This window comes from Mustela nigripes, chromosome 4, assembly GCF_022355385.1.
Source record: "Mustela nigripes isolate SB6536 chromosome 4, MUSNIG.SB6536, whole genome shotgun sequence".
Classification (NCBI taxonomy): Eukaryota; Metazoa; Chordata; class Mammalia; order Carnivora; family Mustelidae; genus Mustela; species Mustela nigripes.
The window spans coordinates 134,650,489-134,673,080 of record NC_081560.1 but is presented as its reverse complement, the minus strand read 5'-3'; the positions used below and the strand labels follow the sequence as shown (position 1 = coordinate 134,673,080).

Here is a 22,592-nt window from a genome sequence, read left to right as displayed (position 1 = left end):
TAGGATGATGTCTGTAAACTCTAGAAATGTTACATAAAATACTGTATTATATGGGTCTTTCTGGGATTTTGAGAGGGTTAAGAGTACTGCTTTTAGAAGAAAAGTCTTGTATGATTTTGAAAATTGTGATTCTTTTTTAAAAAATTCATTTTCTTTGTATGTTCATCCTTTAATAACAGAAAACTGGTGGTCAGTACTTGAACCTCCGCTATTCCTCAAGATTGTAGAACTTTTTAAGGAAGTCGTGGTACATCTTTTGAAACTCTACAAGATCGGCATCCCCCCTTCTGAAAGAAGAATTTTCAACAATTTTCTTCATACTGCATTAAAGGTTTTAGAAATACTGCATAGGGTATGTCCAGTAGTTCTTTTATTTTCCTCTTTCCTCACTGCTGCCTAATAGATTGATGATGTTTATTTTAACATTAATATTATAGATTTAGGTTAGCTTAAGAGATATAGATTACAGATATTTAGAAAAGTTAACTAAGTTTTTCTTTAAAAAAATAATACATACTTTGGAGCTTTGGTCTTACTTTGTTAGGCATTTGTAGATAACTTCTCTGTAGTTGGGCAGAACAATAGCATACTAATGAATTAGAAATCTCCTTACACTTCTTTGTGAAGAACATAATTAGTTTAAATATGATTTTTGTCATTTATAAGTGGTTATTATATGAGAGATCGCATCCTGGTTGTGATTATGAATATTTAAACTCAAGTTCTTTTGTTATTGGGTACTAATGGTTTCAATCAAAGTAGAATATTCCATTTGAAACAAATGACTAACTTGAAATTGGAACCATATATAATTCATTAATTTGCCTATTGTTCTTTCCTGCCCTTCTTCCCAGTGTAAGAAATAGTACTCTTTACACTTGTAGCAGTTCAAAGTTACATGAAGAAGTAGAGTCTCAGCTGTTTGATTAAAGATGGATTTGAGACATCCCTGACAGCTGGTAGGTATATCTCTGTTATGCCATTTGGTATTCTTGAGAAGCTGTTTTGGGAGACATGACCTAAGGGAGAGAAGCATATGTTTCTTACCTCTAGAATGACTAAAAAACCCACTGGAACCTTTAATCTTTAGTTCCCTCTCCTTAATAGCTTCTTTAGCATTTTCAAACCCTTCTTGCCTAGTGTGAAGGTAAATATTAAGGGATAAAAGAGATAGTCCTTCTTACTCTTTTAGTGAAGTTCCTGGGTATTTCCTCAGTTAAACTTCTTGAATTCACTTTTTTCTTTGGTATTGAATATGTTCAGGATTCCTAGTAATTCTCTTACTATAACTGAAGAGATGATTGCCACTTCTTTCCATGGGAAAACAAGTCATTCTTTCTTTTGCGTTTCCCAGAATAAGGCTTTCTTGCAGCAATTTAGGGTTAATTGAATTCTGTCTTCATTGAATGAGTTTCTACTTTACTGTGTGCCTTTTGTCTAGGATTCAAGAGATTAATTAGATTTTTTTTTTCCTTTCCTCTGGACTCTGTTTTACTGTTAACTTCAGTGAATCATCCTTTGTCAGCTGGACCCTATTGCCAAATAATTATTCACTCTCTTCTTTATCTGTTTATTAATTACTCCTTTAAAAAAAAAATGGCTTCCTTAGCTGTTTCCTTACCACAAGTTAAAGGGAAGGTGGGAGAAGGAGAAGAGCTTGAACTTTTTTTTTAATAATTGAGGACTTAACTTGAGCAAGTAACTTAAGTTCTTTGCCTAGTTTAGAAGCCTCAGCTTGTACTGAGGTAGAACCCTATGGGACTCCATCTCCAGAGACTTTTTTGATGGAGCCATGCTAGAAACTAGGATCCTATGTTCTTGCTGGCTAAAAGGGAAGAGGAAATAATTTTAACACTGGCCAAGATTAGAACCTCCCTTCTACATTAATTCATGTGAGCACTTTACATATATTCTTCATTTAACTTTTTAAACTCTGTAGTTTATAAAACCCCTTAATCTAAATGTCAAAGGTCATAAACCAATAAATAAGAGAGTCGAAATACAAATGCAAATCTGCTTCCAAAGTCCCTGCTGTTTCTATACTTCTCTATTAGCAGGTATGGTAATAGAACATGTTTAGAAAGGGATTTGCTTTTATTTTTATGCCCCTACATTTAGAGGTTCATACTTACATAATCGCAGTTAGCATTTTATTGTTAAAAGACTGTTTTTGCTGCTTCCTTTTGGTGTGGTTTTGAACAAGCCTTTTCCTTTATCATATATGTAAATGGAGAATTATCTATAAAATAAGGATTAAAATACTAGCCTTGAAAGCTTCCCATGATTAATGTATTATTCAAATTATATAATATATGTAATTATTCTACTTTCATAAGGCACTGATTTTGTTACTACCACCACCACCACCACCATTTAGGAAACAGCTACTTTCAGTTTGATTTATTGGGTTATGAGGAAACTGGGTGGTTGTTAAGTTGTTACACTCAAAAGCAGAATGATAATGGTATTAATGTCTAAAACATCATGTCTGAAGCATTAATGTTTGAAGCAGCTCTTACTGGGAGTCCTTAGGGCAATCACTTATCTTTCTCCTCCTCCTCACTTTGAAGAAAACTTTCCTTGGTCCTAATTTGCCACAAATACATAGTTGTGGATATTATCATCAAGGATGATTCATTTTCATTTTTGGTGAAACCCAAGTTGCTTATCAGAAACTTGTATTTTCAAAAACACCTTCTGTCTGACAACTGTGTTTATATTCCTTCTCTTTGCTCCATGGTTGAAAATTAGAAGTTTCCTCAAATAGTTGCCTTCTTGACCTACTGGTCAAGGATTACGAATTAGATCGGGAACTAGAGAATTGGACTGTGTTTACTAATCATTTCAGGATATGTGGATGACTGGTTCCTCCCTTATGTCATGTCCTTTCAAAAGCTTTTAAGTTAAAAATCATTCCCAGTGTTCCAAATGGTATTATAAGAAAGATAGCTCTGGTACTTGCTGTCAGGAATGGATATAATTACCGGATAAATGAGTTTATTGGCAAGTCATTCCATTATTTAGTGGTTTTTGAGTTTTGACACAGTACATTGTAGAGATACTGATATACCTAAAGAGAAGACTGACTTGGCATTTCTAGCCTAATTGCTACATATCATGGTAATCTTCTAAATCAGTGATTTTCAAATTTTTATTTTTTTGTTAAGGAACACTTAAATAAACCGAACAGATAAGGCACACATATATACTTAACATATACCACCTCTGAACTGAGGTTAATGAACCAGAATACTAAACAGTAATGAAAAGTGAAATAGAAGTGTTATTATGAAACATACATAGATTTTATTTGGTATATTTTAGGCCATAATACTACTATATAGGTTGTTTTAAACTTGGGATTTCTTCTTTTTTATTCATTTCAAAAATGTTTATCGAGAACCTACTATGTTATCATTGTATTAGACATTAGGAATGCAGTTATAAAGAAAAGATGTGATTTCTGCCCTTGTTGAGATTATAAATATAGAACAGTATAGACATACAAATAAATAAACATTTGTTATAAAGCATGGTAAGTGCTAGATTGAGGAATATAAAGGGTGCTATGAAAACACATAAGAGGGCTCCTAATTCTGAAGAAAAAAGGAAGGCTTCCTGGAGAAAATAATGTCAATGTTATCTGCCATACAAATGTGTGTGTGTATGTGTATGTATGTATGTATGTGTGTGTATATATTTTTTTAAATTTATACTGTTGATTTTATACGTAAATATATGCAGGTCTTTTAGATAAGTCTTCTTGTTTAACTTCCCTGTTTTTTTTAAGAGCAATATTAACTGATTTTCTCTTTAGTTAAATCATTGTGACTGAATTAAGTACCAGCCATAATTTCCCCCAGTGTAAATTTGATATTTGTCTGTTTTGAGCCAAAACTGGTTTCTGAATTGTTTTTTATTCTATCATAGCATTTCTTTTCAAAAACATCTATCTGCAGGATATGCAAACTGCAAACATTGGTTGCTATTGGTGAAGGAAACTACAGTTTACCTTTTAAAATCTAAAATATTTAAGATAAAAATATATATTGGTCAGTGAGATGTGAGTCATTTTGTATAGGACTCACTAAATTTTAGGGTCCAATGTGATTAAAAGTTGGTGTGTATTTTTATAAACAAAAATATTGGAGAGGGAAAAGGCAGAGTTTTTTGTGTAAATATTGTGTATGTTTTATTTTTTAGTAGAAAGAGCTTCGCTAAAGATGCTAGGATGAGGGCCTGCAGATTTTACCTGTAGAGATAGTAGTGTTTTACGCCTTGCAAGCCATATGGTTTCTCTTGAAATTACTCAACTCTCAAAAAAAAAAAAAAAAAACCCAGTTCTCAACTCTGCTGCAGATAGTATGTAAATGGAGGGACATGGCTCCTTTCCAGTAAAACTTTATTTCAAAAACAGCCTGAGGGCAGGATTTGGCTCACAGGCAATACATAGTTTGCTGACCCCTGCTCTAGGATGAGGGTTTTGATCACCATATATAAACTAAGTATCTTTATTTTGTTTGAAAAAGCCAGAAATAGCAGTTTTACTCTGGTCAGTTTTTCCCAAATGTGTATCCTAACCACAGATATAAATTTAATCAAACAGTGAAAAAAAGACTCAGAGTGCTTTTGTCACCAAATAGAGGGATTAAAAGTATCAACTTTGAAAATGACAGCAGCATTATTTTCTTTTAAAGATTTGTTTATTTATCTGAGAGAGTGCACATGCACGTGCTTGCACATGTCAGGGGCATGGGGAGCAAGAAAAAGAGAATCTCAGGCTGACTCCCCACTGAATATGGAGCCCAATGCAGGACTTGATGCCATGACCCTAAGATTATGACCTAAGCTGAAGTCAAGAGTTAGATGTGAATGCAGTATTATTAGCATATGCTTCTTAAACTGGGTTATTTGTTCCCTTAAGAGGAGGCCACAGGATCAAGCATTGGTTATATTTGGTGACTATTTATTTATTTAAAAAATTTTTTAGTTTATTTATTGGGGTGCCTGGGTGGCTTAGTTGGTTAAGTGGCTGCCTTTGTCTGGTCATGATCCCAGGGTCCTGGGATTGAGCCCCATATTGGGCTTCCTACTCAGCGGGTGCCTGCTTCTCCCTCTGCCTGATACTGTCTCTGCTTGTGCTCTCCCCCCTGCCCCTTGTCAAATAAATAAATAAAATCTTAAGAAGAAAATAATAAAATAAAGTTTATTTATTTATTTTTCAAAATTTTATTTTTTTATTTGACGGATAGAGATCACAAGTAGGCAGAGAGGCAGGCAGAGAGAGAGAGAGGAGGAAGCGGGGCAGAGAGCCCGATGTGGGGCTCGATCCCAGGACCCTGGGATCATGACCTGAGCTGAAGGCAGAGGCTTTAAACCACTGAGCCACCCAGGCACCCGAAATTTATTTATTTTTAAGTAATCTCTACAACTGATGTGGGGCTCAGACTCATGACCTCAAGATCAAGAGTCATATGCTCTTCTGACTGAACCAGTCAGGCACCCCTTGATTACAATTTGAAACATTAATACAAAGTATGTTTTTGTATATATTCTAAATATATGATGCACACATTTATCTATGCAAGTAGTCATATATTCATATGTATTCATATATATATATGAACATAAATTGAGGAATAAAATTGTCATATAGTGAGTTAAGAAGGTGTTTTTTTGTTTGTTTGTTTTTAAGGTTTTATTAAAGAGAGAGAGTGTGCATGTGTGCACAGGGAGGGGCAAAGGAAGAGAATTTGAAGCAGACTCCCCACTAACCATGGAGCATCACATGGGCTCCCATCTCACAACCTTGAGATCATGACCTGAGTTGAAATCAATGGTCAGTGCTTAACTGACTGAGCCACCTAGGTGCCCTCAAAATGCATGTGTATTAAAAAAATAAAGAGTGCAGGGAAGTTGGTTAAGTGTATTCCTTTAGCTGAGGTCATGATTCCAGGGTTCTGGGATCAAGTCCCACATTGGGCTTCTTGTTCAGTGGGAAGCCTGTTTTTCCTACTGCCTGCTACTCCCCTGCTTGTGCACATGCACTCTCTCTCTTTCTCTCTCTCTGACAAATAAAAAAGTAAAATCTTAAAAAAAAAAAAAAAGTGCATGTGTGTAACAGAGGTCTTTGTTAGATTTCTGGCTCTTAGCTGTGTGACCTTGGTTAAGATTCTTGAACTCTAAGCCTTAGTATATTCATCTATGTGATAATAATAGTGTCTGTGTCATAGGGTTGTTTTAAAGATTAAATGAGATGGGGCACCTGGGTGGCTCAGTGGGTTGGGCCGCTGCCTTCGGCTCAGGTCATGATCTCAGGGTCCTGGGATCGAGTCCCGCATCGGGCTCTCTGCTCAGCGGGGAGCCTGCTTCCCTCTCTCTCTCTGCCTGCCTCTCCGTCTACTTGTGATTTCTCTCTGTCAAATAAATAGAATCTTTAAAAAAAAAAAAAAAAAGATTAAATGAGATAATGTACATATTTCTTTTGATGTCTTATTTTCTTCTCCTAAATGTGCCATCTTTCCTAGTCATCTGTATTTGGCCCTTTTTGTTTTACTTAATGCCTCTCTCTCATCTCTTGCCACAGTATTGTCTCCTTTAAGGAAAATGTTCTCAGTTAAGTGTTTTAGGCAAACTTTTCTCTTGCCATCATTTTAAAATGAAAAATGACTTAATACCAAATTTCTTGTCCTTCCCAGCTATCCTCTCCTACCAAAACTGTCTTCTTTTCCTGACTTATATGTGTTTGTGTTGCCAGTTTGTGTTTTCAGTTCCTCATGCTTGAATTTTGAAGTTGGTTTTCACTCTTTTCGATATCAGTTAGCTACCACAGCCTCTGCATTCTTTCTTACTATCTAGAAATCTTGAATTTTTAATATCTTGATTTATTTCCCTCCACCAGCCTCTGTACTTACTTGTGACTATATTTCACACCATTAACAGAAAATTTTAATAAAATACCATTCTGAGTCTATCATTTATTGACTCTAAAACCTAATTTCCCTATGAAATTTTTCCTTTTAGCTTGTGCTCTTTTCTTTGCCTAAAATTTTCTTCCTCAGCCTTTGTTTTGAAATCCTTTTCATTCACTTTATTCTTCAATGAAGAATATCCTGAATATCTTTGAATATCTTTATATACAAAGAAACATTGAAAGACAAATGAAATAGGTACATACCCTCCATTCTAGATTCAGTAATTATTAACATGCTGTCACATTTGCTTTTCCATATGTGTATGTATATACTTTTTTCTTGTTGTTTGAAAGTAAATCTGATGCCACCTCAGCATTCCTCTTCTTGGGCATTTTCCTATATAACAGCAATACTATTATTTTTCTTGTGGAAATTAACTGTAATTCTATAATATCATCTACCTGACTATCCAGGCATATTCAGATTTATTCTGTTGTGCCAAAAATTTTTTTGTATTGCTGCTTTTTAAAAAACTAGAGTTGAGTCAAATTTCTTTTTTAAAAAGCAGCAATACAAAAAAATGATGGCAAGAGAAACAAAGGTCGATGCTTATAATTAATATCTTAGTTACTGACTTTTCATTTAATTCCATTGTGGTCAGAGAATATACTTCGTTATACCTTGGATTCTTTTAAATGTATTTATTAAGACTTGTTTTGTGGCCCAGGATATCTTATTTTACTATTTTAGTGAACATTCTATGTACAGTTGTTGGGTGGAAAATTCTATTATGGTGAAATTGTTCAGATCTTTGGTGCTTAGTGGTTTTTTCTTTTTCCTTTTTTTTTTTTTCCTATCAGTTACCAAGAGAGGGGTGTTAAAATTAGCAACAAATTCTGTCAGTTCTCCCTTCATGTATTTTCAAAGCACTGATAATTTGGAATTGTTATATGACTTCTTGATAAATCAGTCCTTTTATCATTATGCCTATCAAATGTGCATTTTTTTCTCCAGAAATGTTTGTCTTGAAGTCTGCTTTAAGAGTAGCCTCCCAGTTGCTGCTTTCTGCAGTGTTGTATTCTCCGCCCCCCCCCCCCCCCCACACACACACCAAGTCTCAACCTTGTGCCCTCAGAGTTTGAGAGGTTAGCCAAAGTGGAGCGCCTGGGTGGCTCAGTCAGTTAAGCTACTGCCTTTGGCTGAAGTCATGATCTCAGGGTCTTGGGATCAAGTCCCAAGTGGAGTTGAGCTCCCTTTCCCTCTACCCCTCCTCCTGCTGGCACTTACTTGCTCACTTGCTGGGTCTCTCTCTCTCTCAAATAAATAAAAATGCATTTTTTAAAAAAAAGCGAAAGATGTGAGGGGTACTTTGCATGCTAGTTTTATGGCTTCACCCTCTGGATTCCTTTCTGGGATTCTTCTTCCTCATTGGCTGCCTCACTTTGTGACATTTGCCTCTTCTGTCTGGTAAAACTGCTGCTTTGTGCTTGAGGTCTTACCCCCTTACCCCTTACTCTGATTTGGAAGTACTCCCTTGGGCCAAAATGTATATCACCCATGCTTCTTTCAAAGATTGTGTCCTTTCCTGTTCCTGCTTACTTTTGGTTGATCTCCAGTGTTTTCAGATTTTGGGGGTTATATATATTATCCAGAGTTTATAATTGTTGTCAGGAGGTTAGTCTGACATTAAGAGCTCTGCTGTATCCAGCACCAGAACCCCTGTATGTCTCTTAATTTACAACAACCCCCACTTTTTTATCGCATTCCCTTAACTGTTTGGAGATTCCTGGCCAGTCTTCTTATGAAAGTCCTACAATCAGAGTATTTTATTATTTCTTTATTGTGATGTTTAATTTGTTCTTCTATCTCTTGTATTACCTATGAACTGGAATTTAGATTGAGACTTGATTAGATTCAGGTTAAACGTTTTTCTGCTTCATATATGATGCCTGTATTTCTATTTTGCATTATCACCAGGAACATTATATTTGTCTCGGTATCAGTGGTGATTGATTTGATCACTTGGTTAAGATAGTGCTCTTCACTGCAAGGATTTTCTTTTTCCCCTTTGTAATTAGTAATTTCTAGGGTGGTAATTTGCCCTCTCTTCATTTTTTTTGTACCCTACCCAAATATCACCTCTTAGTTTTATTAAGATGTCAGTACAGAGTAACACTTAATAAGCATTAGCTATTCTTATTATTAATTCCTATTCCCCAAGAAGAAGTTCTTAGAGATTCTAGTTTTTATATACCATGTATACTTTAATGGTACATATCTCATGTGGTGGTTACAGAAGTATCTTTCTTTTTTTAGTAGATTTTGAGGTACTAAATGCATATATTCCATCTTAGACATCTTTATGTTTCACATAGCACTTAACATTTTGCATATAGTAGATACTCAGTAAAAATTTTTTATAGAAAGACAAAATTAGCTAAGAAATCTCAAGACTTTTTCTGTTTAAACATTCTTTAATCTCTTTATTAGGTACTGGTTAAACTTAATTTTAATTATACTTTTTTTTGTAGGTAAATGAGAAATCGGGACAGATTATACAGTATGATAAATTTTACATACATGAAGTACAAGAATTAATAGACATAAGGAATGATTATATCAACTGGGTCCAACAGCAGGCCTATGGAATGGTATGTTTCCTATTGCATCTTGTGATTTCCTCTTTATGTATCATTCTCAGAAAAGAAACAATTGCTTGTTTTTGAAACATCAGAGTTTTTTCAGAGCTTTTATTCAAAGCTTATTTTTGAAATAAAAACACATTGGGAAGGAATAGCTTCTTACTCTGCAGTATTTATAAGTAGACATTCTGCTCTTATACCAAAGCCCAGCCAAATGGAAGAAAAACACAAATGTGACACTGATTCTTAACTTCCACTTATTTTTCTTGAGGTTGCCTCTAAATTCTCTCATGTTGAGAATATTGGAGTCCCTGATACTGGAACTCTAGGAATGTATTACTGTTGTGAAGTTAGTGCCTCAGAATTATCAGAAGAGAGTTGTAAGACCATTGGTTCCAGTTTCCCCACTTTCATTAAGTTTTTAATTTTTGGAGTTTTGACCCAAATCCCCATGTGTACATACTCCTTCCCATGTGGCTAAGTCTCTAATAACTAGATACTTAATGTCCCATTAAAATAATAGCAGTCTTATAAAGCTTCATTTAGATACACAGATCTTTAATATAGAAATGGGTAGGCAGTTAGATCTAAAACAGATTTGATGCTAACCATTATAGTATACTTGAGGCCAACTTTTTCCCCCATGAAGTAGGTAATTTAAGCAATGTGTCTGTAGCAGTTTTAGAAGGCTGAGTAGCCTTTCATTGCTTGCTGGGCACCAGCTGCAAGCTCCTTGTGGATAGGCACTCTATGATTTCACTCACCAGTACTTCTAATGGTATCTGGAATAAGTGTAGTAGGCACCAAACACATATAGTAGTTTTAGAATCTCAGTGTGATTAGTGCATGCTCATTTTGGAATACTCTAATCTGTAGAAATCAAGTCACTTCTAGAACATCTTTTGCTTCCCTAGGTATATGCATCTTGATTAGAGGAGAGACTTGTGGATCCCCCTCACCCCAAGAATCTTTGAGTTTAGGTCAAATTTGTAGCCTTTCGATAGATTTAGGTCTACTCATTTGCTCATTCAACAAATACTGAGAATATTGAGAACCTCCAGTGACAGGCATCAATTTAGGTATTGGAAATACATGAGAAACCAGACGGATAAGGGCCATGTTCTTATGTAGTTCATAATCTGGTGGGAAAGATGGACAGTAGTCCAGTAAAGTAAATACATTAGCTAATAATTTGTAGTCTATCGAGAACTAAAATAAAAGAATTAAAGAAAGACTGTGGTTGATTTCTTGCAATTGAGTAATCAGTCTGTCTGATGAAGTCCTGTCTGATGAAATATGAGCTATAATCTAAGTGACAAAGAGCAACCACATAAGATCAAACCAAAGAGGATTTCAAGAAAAAATGAATATCCAGTAAAAGATCTTAGAACAAGCTTGACATGTTTGAAGGATAAGAAGAGGCCAGTATGTCTAAAATATGGAAGTTGGAAGAGTTCTGGGAAAGGATCAGAGAAATGGACAGGCACTAAATCATGGAGGGTTTAGTAAATTAGGATCAAGAACTTGGATTTTATCTGAAGTATTATGGTAAGCCATGGCATGGGGTGGGGTGTGGTGTCAGTATCCTGACTTTGCATATAAGCCCAGACAAAGCAATGTAGGATCAAAGACCCTAGGTCTTTGAGCAGTGTTTTTGAAACTGGAGTGATATATGGACCCCTTTTAAAGTAAAACAATTTCTAAGAAGTCCAGCATTCACTTACATTGTTATGATCTTCTTATTTAAATATATACAAACACTGTACTGGTACTAAACTCTGGCTGCTTAGATTTTAAAAGAACTCTGAAACCATAACAAATTTATATAAGTAATACTACAGATTTAAAAAATCAAGTTAATATTAATGTGGAGGATAATTGTTTTGATGATCTGGAGTCTCACCTCACAGCCTAAATATGATGAGAAAGTAGTGTATAACATAAGAGCACCTGGATTCAAATCCCAGCTTACAGAGAATAAAAGCTTAGCATTTACTCTCTGTATGTCCTTGGAGAAATGATTAATTCTTTTTCTGTAAATTAGGGATAACAGTACCTACCTTTTATAGTTACTGAGAAGATTAATTGGTATGATCCATATAAAGTGCTTAGGGCATATAAAGTGCTTAGTGCACTTTATATGGATCATACCAATGATTGGCACATAGTTAAGTCTTGGTAAAATAATGGCTGTTGCTGGCTGCCTATACACAGGCTTTGTTTGGCAGTCATTTCTATTTTGAGGTGTCTAATGTTATCTTGCTGTCTTTCTTTATTTGAACTACAGCGAAACATTTGCTTTTAGAATGAGATGTCATTCATTTGGCCCTCACTTACAAAGCACATCATTTCTTTCTTTTTTTTTTTTAAGATTTTATTTATTTATTTGACAGACAGAGATCACAAGTAGGCAGAGAGGCAGGCAGAGAGAGGGGAGGAAGCAGGCTTTCCACTGAGCAGAGAGCCCGATGCGGGGCTTGATCCCAGGACCCTGGGATCATGACCTGAGCCGAAGGCAGAGGCTTTAACCCACTGAGCCACCCAGGCACCCCAGCTATCATTTTTGTATGAAGTCCTAGACACAGAGATCCTTCCTGTTTGGCATCAGTGGGATTACATTTATTACCATTGCAACTCTTGGAGTTCATTGTAATACTGGGATTATAAATGGATTATCCTAATTTTAGAGTTTTTAAATCAATTTTTAAAAATACTGGTATTAAAAACACCAAAATTACAAATTCTCCCAGAGCACTCATAGACCCCTAAAATTTTATTCTTCAGGGATCTGCAAGCCTAGTTTGAGAAACATTGTCTTAGAGAGTCATATTGATCCTATATCACTATGAATTAGATAGTTTTGCCATCTGAATTTATATCTAATATGTAGGTCATAAACTACTTGTATTCTGAGCAAGTAGGAGAAATGCCAGTCTAATAGCATTTTTTAGTTTGTCGTAATCTTGGTGTTATGTGGAAAAGCTGTGGTTTGAATGTTTACTTTTAAGTTTGGCAGGCCTGTATCCAAGCTTCTTTTGGTATATAGCTGTGGTGATATCAAACTGAATTTCCTTAGGAGCTATTTCAGGGGGAGGCAGTAGAAGAGTACCTTCCAATTTCCGGGCTTTTCTTCTTTGCTTTTCATTCTCTCCAGATTATATGTTTGCTATACTTGATAATTGCCCTCTGGTAGTCTACTCTTTCAACAATATGCTTTTCTTTTCTCTTCATTTATAGACAGAATGAGTGAAAGCTTGTTCTTTATTTAATTTGCATAGTGGGTTTAATATCACATCTTAGAAATCAAAATGTAGAACCTGTGATTTGGGTTCTTCTAATCTACCTCTGGAAATAGAAAGTTGTCATTTACTTTGAAGAAGGTCTTTGTGCAACTCTTACATAGTTCATAAGTTTATGAACTTATAGTTCATAAGTTTATATTATAATATAAATATAAACTTACAAGTTTATATTTATATTATACATTGGATTTCACAAACTTCTTTCAGAGTTCATAGCACTTTCACATTTCACATTTACACATAACTCTAAGGACTTTTTTTCCTGGGTCTTTTTAATAAAATTCATGCTTATATTACTAGTCTTAATGCTAGGCTGAACTATCACATTAACACTCTAAGTTAAAAATTTTAAAGAATCTATCCTAAAAATAGTCACATGCTATTTTGTGATGATATGTATGTGTATATACATAAGTATACATATACATGTGTATATACACCTACATACACACATAAATGTATATGTACATACATGTATACCACTATTAAATAAGAGTTATAGTCTTGAAATCCATTGCTTCACTGTGGGAGCTTAAAATATTCTTTGATAAAATGTAATTACTATGAATTACAAGGAATATATGTCCTTAAGTATTATTTATTTACCCTGTTTTAAATACTGCAAGGAAATTATTTTACCTGTATTATATTTGTCTTCATACAATAATCTTTTGAGATATTTTTTTCCTCCATTTCTTTTCTTTCCCAGTCAAGGATTTTAAGAATCTAGCAGATATACACTTCCTTGATCCCTAAGCATTAAAAACTAATTCTGTAAAGTTCTTTGCTTTTCTTATAGAGTCCTTTTATACTGCTGATACTTCTGACTTTACTTCATCCCCTTTCATTTTCCCATCCTTTTTTACCTTTCTTTTTACTTGTTTTTATAAAGTTTTTGCTTGATCCTGAGTAAGTTTCTCTCTTTTTTGTTTTTCACAATTCTGATTTTGGTGTATGAATCTTTTGAATTCCTTTTGCTTTTCTCTCTCTTTTTTTTTTTTACCCCCTCTATAGTTGATTTCTTGGCAAAGTAAAATGGCACATGGGGGGCGCCTGTGTGGCTCAGTGGGTTAAAGCCTCTCCCTTCGGCTCAGGTTGTGATTCCGGGGTCCTGGGATCCAGCCCCGCGTCGGGGTCTCTGCTCCTTGGGGAGCCTGCTTCCTCCTCTCTCTCTCTCTGCCTGCCTCTCCGCCTACTTGTGATCTTTGTCTGTCAAATAAATAAATAAAATCTTTTTTTAAAAAATGGCACATGGGTTCTCTTTCTCTTCTGCTGTTTGATTTTTCTCCACTTTCTAGGTACTGTTCTTAGTTGTGTATTTCCTTACCCTCTTTTAACTTTGCTTAAGTTGAAAATACTTTAGTAGTTGCTCCTAAACTCTGCTCTTTTTTCTTCTCTTTCTTAAACTTCTAGTTACTGTACATAAATATCATCAATATTTATTAGAAGAAATTGACTGGTTTAGAATGAAGTATATAGAAAGGTATATGCTGGGTCTGCTAGTTTGAATTACTATATGTTTCATGTTACGCATTTTTAAAAATACATACTCATTTATTTCAAGAACCATATAGCTATGTAAGGCATGTCAGATATAAGTAGATACTAATGGAAATACTTGGTGAAGTTTTTAGTCTTTGATGCTACATTACATATAAAGTCACAAGTCTTATTTATTTGATATTAGCTGTGCTGTATCTATAAATCATCACTGTATTTGTTCTATGGTGTTAAAGTTGTACTTTACCGATGTTCAGTGCTGAGTTAGCAGGGTGACATGTTCACCAGCAAACTAGAAAGACTGATATGACAATTGGGGAGAACCAGCTTGGGAAAGATACATCAGTACTTTCTGGATTTGAGTTTTTTTCTCATTTAATAAAAAGAAAAGTACATTTGTGCTCCCTTGCAACTGTAATACTTCCTACAAAAGGTCATCCTTGCTTGTTATTTTTAATGGCATTAATATTTTGCTGACTAAATGCTTCAATTAACTCCTTATGCACAGGATTACCAAATTATGTTTACATATTTCCACTTCATTCGTGTTTTAGAAGTTACCCTATTTCTATCTAGTTACCAAGACCTTTCATTTTTACTGGAATTAATTTCATTAACTTCAGTATTCCCTCTTTATGCCCTCTTAGAGTAATCCTGTGTTGTCATTATATCAAGATGACACCAGCAATGGTATAATGTTTTGCCATTAGTAATTTCTCAAAACTAGTATGTGCCAAGGAGCTCCATCTTCTTGTCTATAACGGGAACCATCATTAAACATTGGTATTAAAACCATCCTTAGTGAAGTCTGTTTCAGACCATGAGAACCTGACTTTTGAACATTGCTTCAAGCCTTTCTCCAGCTTCTAGGACATTGAGTAACTAAAATTAGGCAAGCCTTGACCCATTTTTAGGACTCCCGTCTAAAAACAGCCAACAGCTAGTGCTTGACGATGTAGATTTGGAGCCAATAGTAGGTCACACACTGAATGATAAGTCGTATTTTTAGCAATAGACTTTTAATTGACCTCACATGTTTTATGATAGCCTGTCTCCAACCCCCACTTGACTTTGTTTTCCTTTTAAAATTCTCTTTGAAATACTGCTTTTGACTGAATCAAGTTTGCAACTAATGTAACAACTACCTTGCAACTCCTATTTCCCAGAAGAGTTCATACATTGCTCTTTGAAGCATTTACCTTTTTTCTTTTTGCATTTACCTTTTTAAAAATGTTTGAGCTTTTGTATAAAATTCTTAACCCTTAAATTAAAATTTCTAATAATGATCTTAATCTGTCTTACCCTTTGATGCTGCTTTCCTAGACAGTTATTCTACTTGATATCTAAAAGCCTCTCTTTTCTCCAGTTTTCCATATGTCTCATTATTTCCTATATCCTTTTCAGCTTACAGTCAAACTTGGGTTCTGCTTTAGTGTGGTTTAGTAACACCATAAATTCTAATAATCTTACTGACTTCTCCAGTGCATAATGATAGGCATAGCACCTTTATCTGTTTACATGTAGCAATAAAAAAGTGCATATATATTGTTTTATTATTTACTTAAGAAAAAAATTAATCTCCCATGATATAAACTGTCTTGGTATCTAGTGTAGTTATCAAACAGGCTATAGGTAGTCAGAAAATATTGAAAGGTTTTTCTTTGCTTGTGTACACTTTCATAGTAATAATAGCACTGTTATAATGTCCTGCAAATAAACTATAATAGAATGTCAGATGTTCAAGTTGGTCTCAAATTAAACTGAGTGTAATCTAAAGGCTTTCTCTGCAGTACAGCTTCTAAGTATGTTCTTGTTAATGCTGCCACTAGGGGCACTTATCTAGTGATACCTTGGTACTCTGAATTTTTTGGAAGAAAATATTAATCAGTAATTACCTACTGCTTTTGTTTTATTTAGCACAATATAGTGAGAGAATACTAAGTCTTTGCTCATATCTTAAAGTCTCCAAAGGTACCCCCGAGGCATGTGAGCATTTAGCAAACTGCAAAGCTAGAAGGAATAGTCCACACTGCCCTCACTTCTGGCACCAATTGCAGTTTGATGGGGGGAAGGTCCCAAAACCCATAATTGGCTGCAAGTTCTCACAGAGCTCACTGACAAATTTAAACCAAAGTTTACAGTTTATTATAGGGGAAGCACACAAACTAAAATGAATTAGTTGAAATAAGTTATGGCTTTGTCTCCATTTTCCAGGTGGAGTAACTGAGACATAAAATTACATCTTTAAGACCAAGTTTAGGTTTATTTTCCCTGTTCTACCTAAATTCTACAAATGGGTTTATGACCACAAGATATATGAAACAAAGTTCTTACTTTTATAGATAATAGATACATAAGGTGCACGTGCAAAGGGTAAGTTTTGTTGTAGGTGTATTTTATTCTACTTCGTTAATTTAGTATTCTGCTGTAGCAAAAATATATGAAATGCTACTTTGAATAGAAATAGTTAAATTTGGACACTAACATTGCTCTTTCCTCATTACTGTTATATTCTGCACTGCTGTCTTAGGATGTCAACCATGGATTAACTGAGGTAAGTTTGGTATAATGTAGTCTCATGTTCAGAGTAGGAAATACTATGTTTTGTCTTAAGTAATAGGAGAACGAAAGGTTCCTGTTTTGTGTGGCTTTTATTTTTTAGTAAGTATATAAGAATTGTCCTTATTAAACATTTCAGAGGAATTTCCTGAAGAAAAGTAAAACCTCTGTTTTAGTTAACATTACATCTCTATATGATGCATTTCAACAGTATTTGTGTAAAAATAGTTTCTACCCTCCTAAAGTCTTCCAGTATAAAATTAATATGTGTCCTTTGTAATAAGAAAAGCAGACTTTTAAATTCTGACGAATGCTTACCCAGTAAGGTAGAAAATATTTTATATTACAGAACTAAAATGATTTTCAGTTTTTAAACTATAACTGATACTCAAAATGATTATAAAGTTAAATAAACCCATTATGGTCTTCTTCCTCACTTTGTATAACATACTATCTTAATATATAAAGTTCTAGCACTTTAGTTTACATTATCAACAAACCTTAACCACCTTTTTTTTTTTTTAACACTTTTATATTTCTATACTTTTTTTACACTTCTTTTATATACTTTTGTACTTTTATACTTCTGTTTTTATGTTTCTTTTATACTTTCATATGTCTGTGGGGGGGGGGGGGTTGTTTTGTTTTTTTCCCAGCACTTGAACCAGTGAAACGTTTAGAATTAACTTTATATCATAGGCCTCATATTGTTTGCTTCCTCATCTTCACACAGAAGTAGCACATAAGATTATGAAATCATAGACTTGGAACCAGAAGGGATCTTAGAAATCATCTCAGTAGTTTTTAAGTTTCAGAGTAGTGAAATCACTTTCTGCCATCAGTAGGAAGTGACACAATACAGGATCAAGGTGAAAATGTCATGTGACAACCAGTGAAGAATGATGATTTAATGTTAATATAACTCAGCCTGCTGTCTTATATGTTGACAACAAAAAGCTGATAGTCTCATCATATTCTATACTGATTGGGGCCTATTGGATTATTTTGTTTGTTTTTGTTAAGAGAGACTTAGATAAAATACATTTTTAAAAAGGCATTTAGGAGAAGGGCTGGAAACCGTATTATTTTCAGAATAGGTTTGAAGACTAAAATACAAAAGGAAGTAATGCATAGTAATGTATAGAAATGTGAATTCAGAATAAAGAGAACTTCCTAAACACTTAAGAAGTGGGTTGTATCATGGTATGTTGTCTTCACAGAAACCTTACAGCAAGGGACTTTGTTTCAGGGCTGACACAAAATCATGGTCTTGTTGGGTACATGGTAGGAATACATCCTTCTCCAATTGTAAGAATCTGTGACTGGAAATTCATAGCTCTTTGTATTTTTCTGCATTGTTAAAATACTTAGCAGTCAGTCAATCACTGTATTACTTGCTAGGATGAATAATTGTAAAGTGATTAATGTGTGATAATGGCAATAATAGGTCAGTTTTCTTAACGTTAAAGGTTGAGAGAAAATAATACTTGTGCTTTGTAGGTTGAATGAATGAAAGATTCTTGAACTTGTTGGCACACTAATGAAATACAGTAAATATCTGTTAAATGGACAATCAGATTGCTTATTACTGGCCTCAGTTGCTAGAGTAGACCTAAAATAGAAGAACTGGGTTAACATAGGAGCCCCTAATTTTATTTTATTTTTATTTTTAAGAGGGTGGAGGAGAGAGCGAGAGGAAAAGGAGGAGAGAGCGAATTTTAAGCAGGCTCCATACCAGCATGGAGCCTGATAGGGGGCTGCATCTCAAAATCCTAAGGTCATGACCTGAGCTGAAATCAAGAGTCAGACATCTAACCAACTAACCCACCTAGATGCCCTAGAAGTCCCCAGTTTTAGAATATGTTTGTAACCTAACTCACTGAATCTCGGAGTTAATATATGCTAAACAGGAGATACTTGTAATTTACAATTGTATGGACTTTTAAGTATACAGTTCCCTCCTAAAATCAGGGTTATTGGTTGGGAATTGGGGTTATTCCAGTGCCTCATCTGATTATCAGTAAACTTTCCATATTTGGAAGTAAGAAGTATGTTTTATTTATAATTCCTGAGCAGCAATTAAGTGAATAAACCAAGAATGTGATCAGCTTTAAAAGAAATGACAGTACCTACAAAAAAATATATCACAAATCAGTTTGTACTAATATGTTAATTTTTTATTTCCAGTTGGCAGATATCCCTGTTACAATCTGCACATATCCATTTGTATTTGATGCCCAAGCAAAAACTACTCTGTTACAAACAGATGCAGTGTTACAGATGCAGGTAAAATATAGTTTAATACTGTATTTTGATTAAGAATGGTTTTTGAATTGTTTCTATAAGATTTTTAAAAGTAAATATTTCAAGTTTGCCTACAGTCAGTAATCCTTGGGAACATTCTGTCTGGCTTTTTGCAAAGTACCTTTGGTACCTTCTAAAGAGGACTGTTGCATGTGATAGGAATATTCTTATGAGAGCTACTTCTTTATATTTAAATGAAAATAGAATAGTTTAGCCTTTAATCATTTTATATCTAACAAGTATAAGTCTTTTTTGTTATAGAAATATGCAACCTTTGTAAACAGTTTTACTATTTTACTTGATAAACATTGACTTGTTTCAAATCTTGTTTCATTATATATTCCATATTTATATACTTGGTAAAAAAGATGGGAGTAACTAGAGGTGAGATGATGTAAAATAAGAGACATTTGATCACTTGTTAGGGGAGAATACAAAGTTTCCTTGAAGAAGTTTTTAGTAATAAATAAGGCATTTGCCTAAGATTGGTCATCTCCTGCTCCTCCTTCCCCTTTCTCCTCCCATGTGCTCTGTTTTATGTTGAACATTTTTTCATTTATAATGAGAATTTTTATAACTGATGTATATATGACTTTGAGAGCTACAGTAGATTTGCTTTATCTTTTGAGCCTGTAAATTAAAAAGTTTTTGAGTTCTGTTTTCTGGTATAGAGTATCCGACTGTAGAAGCTAAGGACTAAGAGAAGATTGGGAAGAAACCTTGAGCACTTAATATTCTAAAAATGCTTTGAAAAATTATTGCCCTGCCCAATTTTGATAATTATTTTCATTCCTTAAAATAAATGCATTTAGTACTTTAAATGCCTCCAGATATTTAAATCGTAAATACTGGGGGAATTTTAGAGATGTGCTTGTCCATTTTCATCAACACAAGAAATAAATATTTTTGTAGGGTTTATACTAACAGCTGGCAAAGCAGTTTTTTGATGGTTATTGTTAAAACAATAATTGCTTCGTGCTTCTAATATATAGTATATTCCATGTTAGAACAAGAACACAGGAAAAAACATAGGGAAAAAAACAAGGTTTTTTTAGATGGTTTTAGTTTTAGATGGTGAAGGCCAGATGCTTGGTTTGTGAGCACATGTGGCGGTCACTCTTCTAGATGAATCTCTGTAATACTACTTAGCCAAGCTATTCCTTAAAATCATTGGAGGTTGTTTTAATGCTGTTTTATTTTTCTTCTCACTCTTCATCCCAGTTATTTTTTGAGAAATAGCAGTGTTCAGATATACCATACTGTATTTCCGTGTTTGCTTAATGGTATCATTAGTTATACTTCAGTATAAACACATTCAAAAGGACACTTTATGCTGAGAATACAGTTTTATTAAGCTCTTATGCTTTACTAAGTAACTGTGTTAGGTGGTCTGTGTATTCAGTAGTGTAGCTACTATTGTAGGAATTATACATATAGGATTATAATCAATAGGTAGAAGTTAGCTTACCCAGTCACATTAGTTTCTTTGTAGCATCGCTATTAAAATTTTAATCTTTTGTTTTCTAGATGGCTATTGACCAGGCCCACAGACAGAATGTCTCCTCTCTTTTTCTCCCAGTGATTGAATCTGTGAATCCCTGCTTAATTCTGGTCGTGCGTAGAGAAAATATTGTAGGAGATGCAATGGAAGTCCTTAGGAAAACAAAGAATATAGACTACAAAAAGCCACTCAAGGTAATTTGACGTTTTCTACTACATATATATTACAATATATGCTCAGCAGTTAATAGTTTTAAAAAATTAAGTTTTATAAGTATCTTTGAAACTTAATAAAACTTCTAAATTTTTTAAAACTGTTAATTGCTGAGCATTTATTGTTAATAAATTACATGTTACGGTCTCTCAGCTCTTCAGAATATACTTCCATTTCTTTACATTCAGTGTTTACATTATGCTGTTTCAGGTTATATTTGTTGGAGAAGATGCTGTTGATGCAGGAGGAGTACGCAAAGAATTTTTCTTGCTCATCATGAGGGAATTGTTGGATCCTAAGTATGGCATGTTTAGATATTACGAAGATTCCAGGCTCATTTGGTTTTCTGATAAGGTGAGGTCTAACTGTCTAAATTATTTCTGTGTATATTCCTGTGTATGTATACCTACATGTGTCAAGTTGACTCAGTAAATAAAAATTACTAGATTCCTAACATTCAGAGATTTGCTTTATTACAGTTTGAAATATTACAAACTTTTGGACTCAGAGTCATCAGAACACCTTAATACTTCTGACACATTTCAGATTAGCAAAATAAGTTAAAGGAGTAGTCAGCCTGAGAGTGACAGTGACCTTTCCTTCTGCTGATTGAGATTTGAGGATTAAATAATAATTACCAGATAAACTTTTCTTCTGGGAAAAATTAATTTATTATTAGCAGTCATTGATTTCTCTACCTTATCATTTAGGGCAGAGGTAACTACTCAGCAAATTATAGTCCATAAGATAAGTTCTTCTCCATACATGTTCTTGTAGAGAAAGTCATTTCCACTCATTTGCCTGTTGTTCATGGCTGCTTTCTAGCTACAACTGGAAGAGGCAGAGTTGAATAGTTAAGACAAAGACCCTATGATCAACAGAGCCTAGAATATTTACCCTCTATTCCCTTATAGAGCAAATTTGCTACCCTTGGGAGATGGTTCAGTTATAGAATGAGTTGAAAGAAATTTTAATAGAATATTTACTATTGGTTCTAAAAACCTTGTTGTGTTATTTATTGTTTCAGGAGGCTCACTGTCCTTTGTGATGTTAGCAGTCATTGATGATCAATGCTTATATTCATTAATTTATTAGGTTGTAAAAATGGTGCTACTCTTTAATTTCTTTTTATTTTATTGGCTTGGATACTTCTATATTGAGAAATATACCTGCATCTACTATTTGGTTCTTTAGTAGTGTAATTCATATGGGGAAGGATTCTCTTTCTTCAGTTGCTAATTTTGCAGAAGAATAAATCTGTTCATTGGCATAATTCAGTGGTGACCATGTGTTTTTTAGTTTTGTTTTCAAATATTATTTATTCCCATGAATAAATTAATATTTTTGATGTTTTTAGTCTATTGTAGTTATTATCTTTATTGATGCTCATATTATCCCATCTTTGTCTAGGGAGAGCTCTATAGGTTGGAGTGTTTGTTTTGTTTTTATAAATTTTATTTATTTATTTGAGAGAGAGAGAGAGCACAAGCAGGGATTAGGGGGAGCAGCGCAGACAAAGGGAGAAGCAGACATCCCGCCGAGCAGGGAACCTGACATGGGGCTCAATCCCAGGACTCTGGGATCATGACCTGAGCCAAAGGCAGACACTTAACCGAGTAAGCCACCTAATTGTCCCAGTAGGTGAACAATCTGATTG

At 34.3% G+C, this 22,592-nt stretch overlaps 1 protein-coding gene across 4 annotated transcripts in view; it reads left to right on the top strand.

Annotated features, from left to right (window-relative positions):
* The window catches only part of HERC4 (HECT and RLD domain containing E3 ubiquitin protein ligase 4), a 122,803-nt gene that overhangs the window by 74,965 nt on the left and 25,246 nt on the right, over window positions 1-22,592 (top strand). For 2 of the 4 annotated variants that reach the window (XM_059397531.1, XM_059397533.1), the window contains 6 exons: window positions 180-352; window positions 9,446-9,565; window positions 16,889-16,912; window positions 19,105-19,203; window positions 20,749-20,916; window positions 21,146-21,289. In XM_059397531.1, coding sequence (XP_059253514.1) covers window positions 180-352; window positions 9,446-9,565; window positions 16,889-16,912; window positions 19,105-19,203; window positions 20,749-20,916; window positions 21,146-21,289 — 728 coding nt within the window. Of the gene's footprint in view, window positions 1-179; window positions 353-854; window positions 944-9,445; window positions 9,566-16,888; window positions 16,913-19,104; window positions 19,204-20,748; window positions 20,917-21,145; window positions 21,290-22,592 lie in introns of those variants that run through there. The other 2 variants (XM_059397532.1, XM_059397534.1) reach the window with 2 other exon arrangements.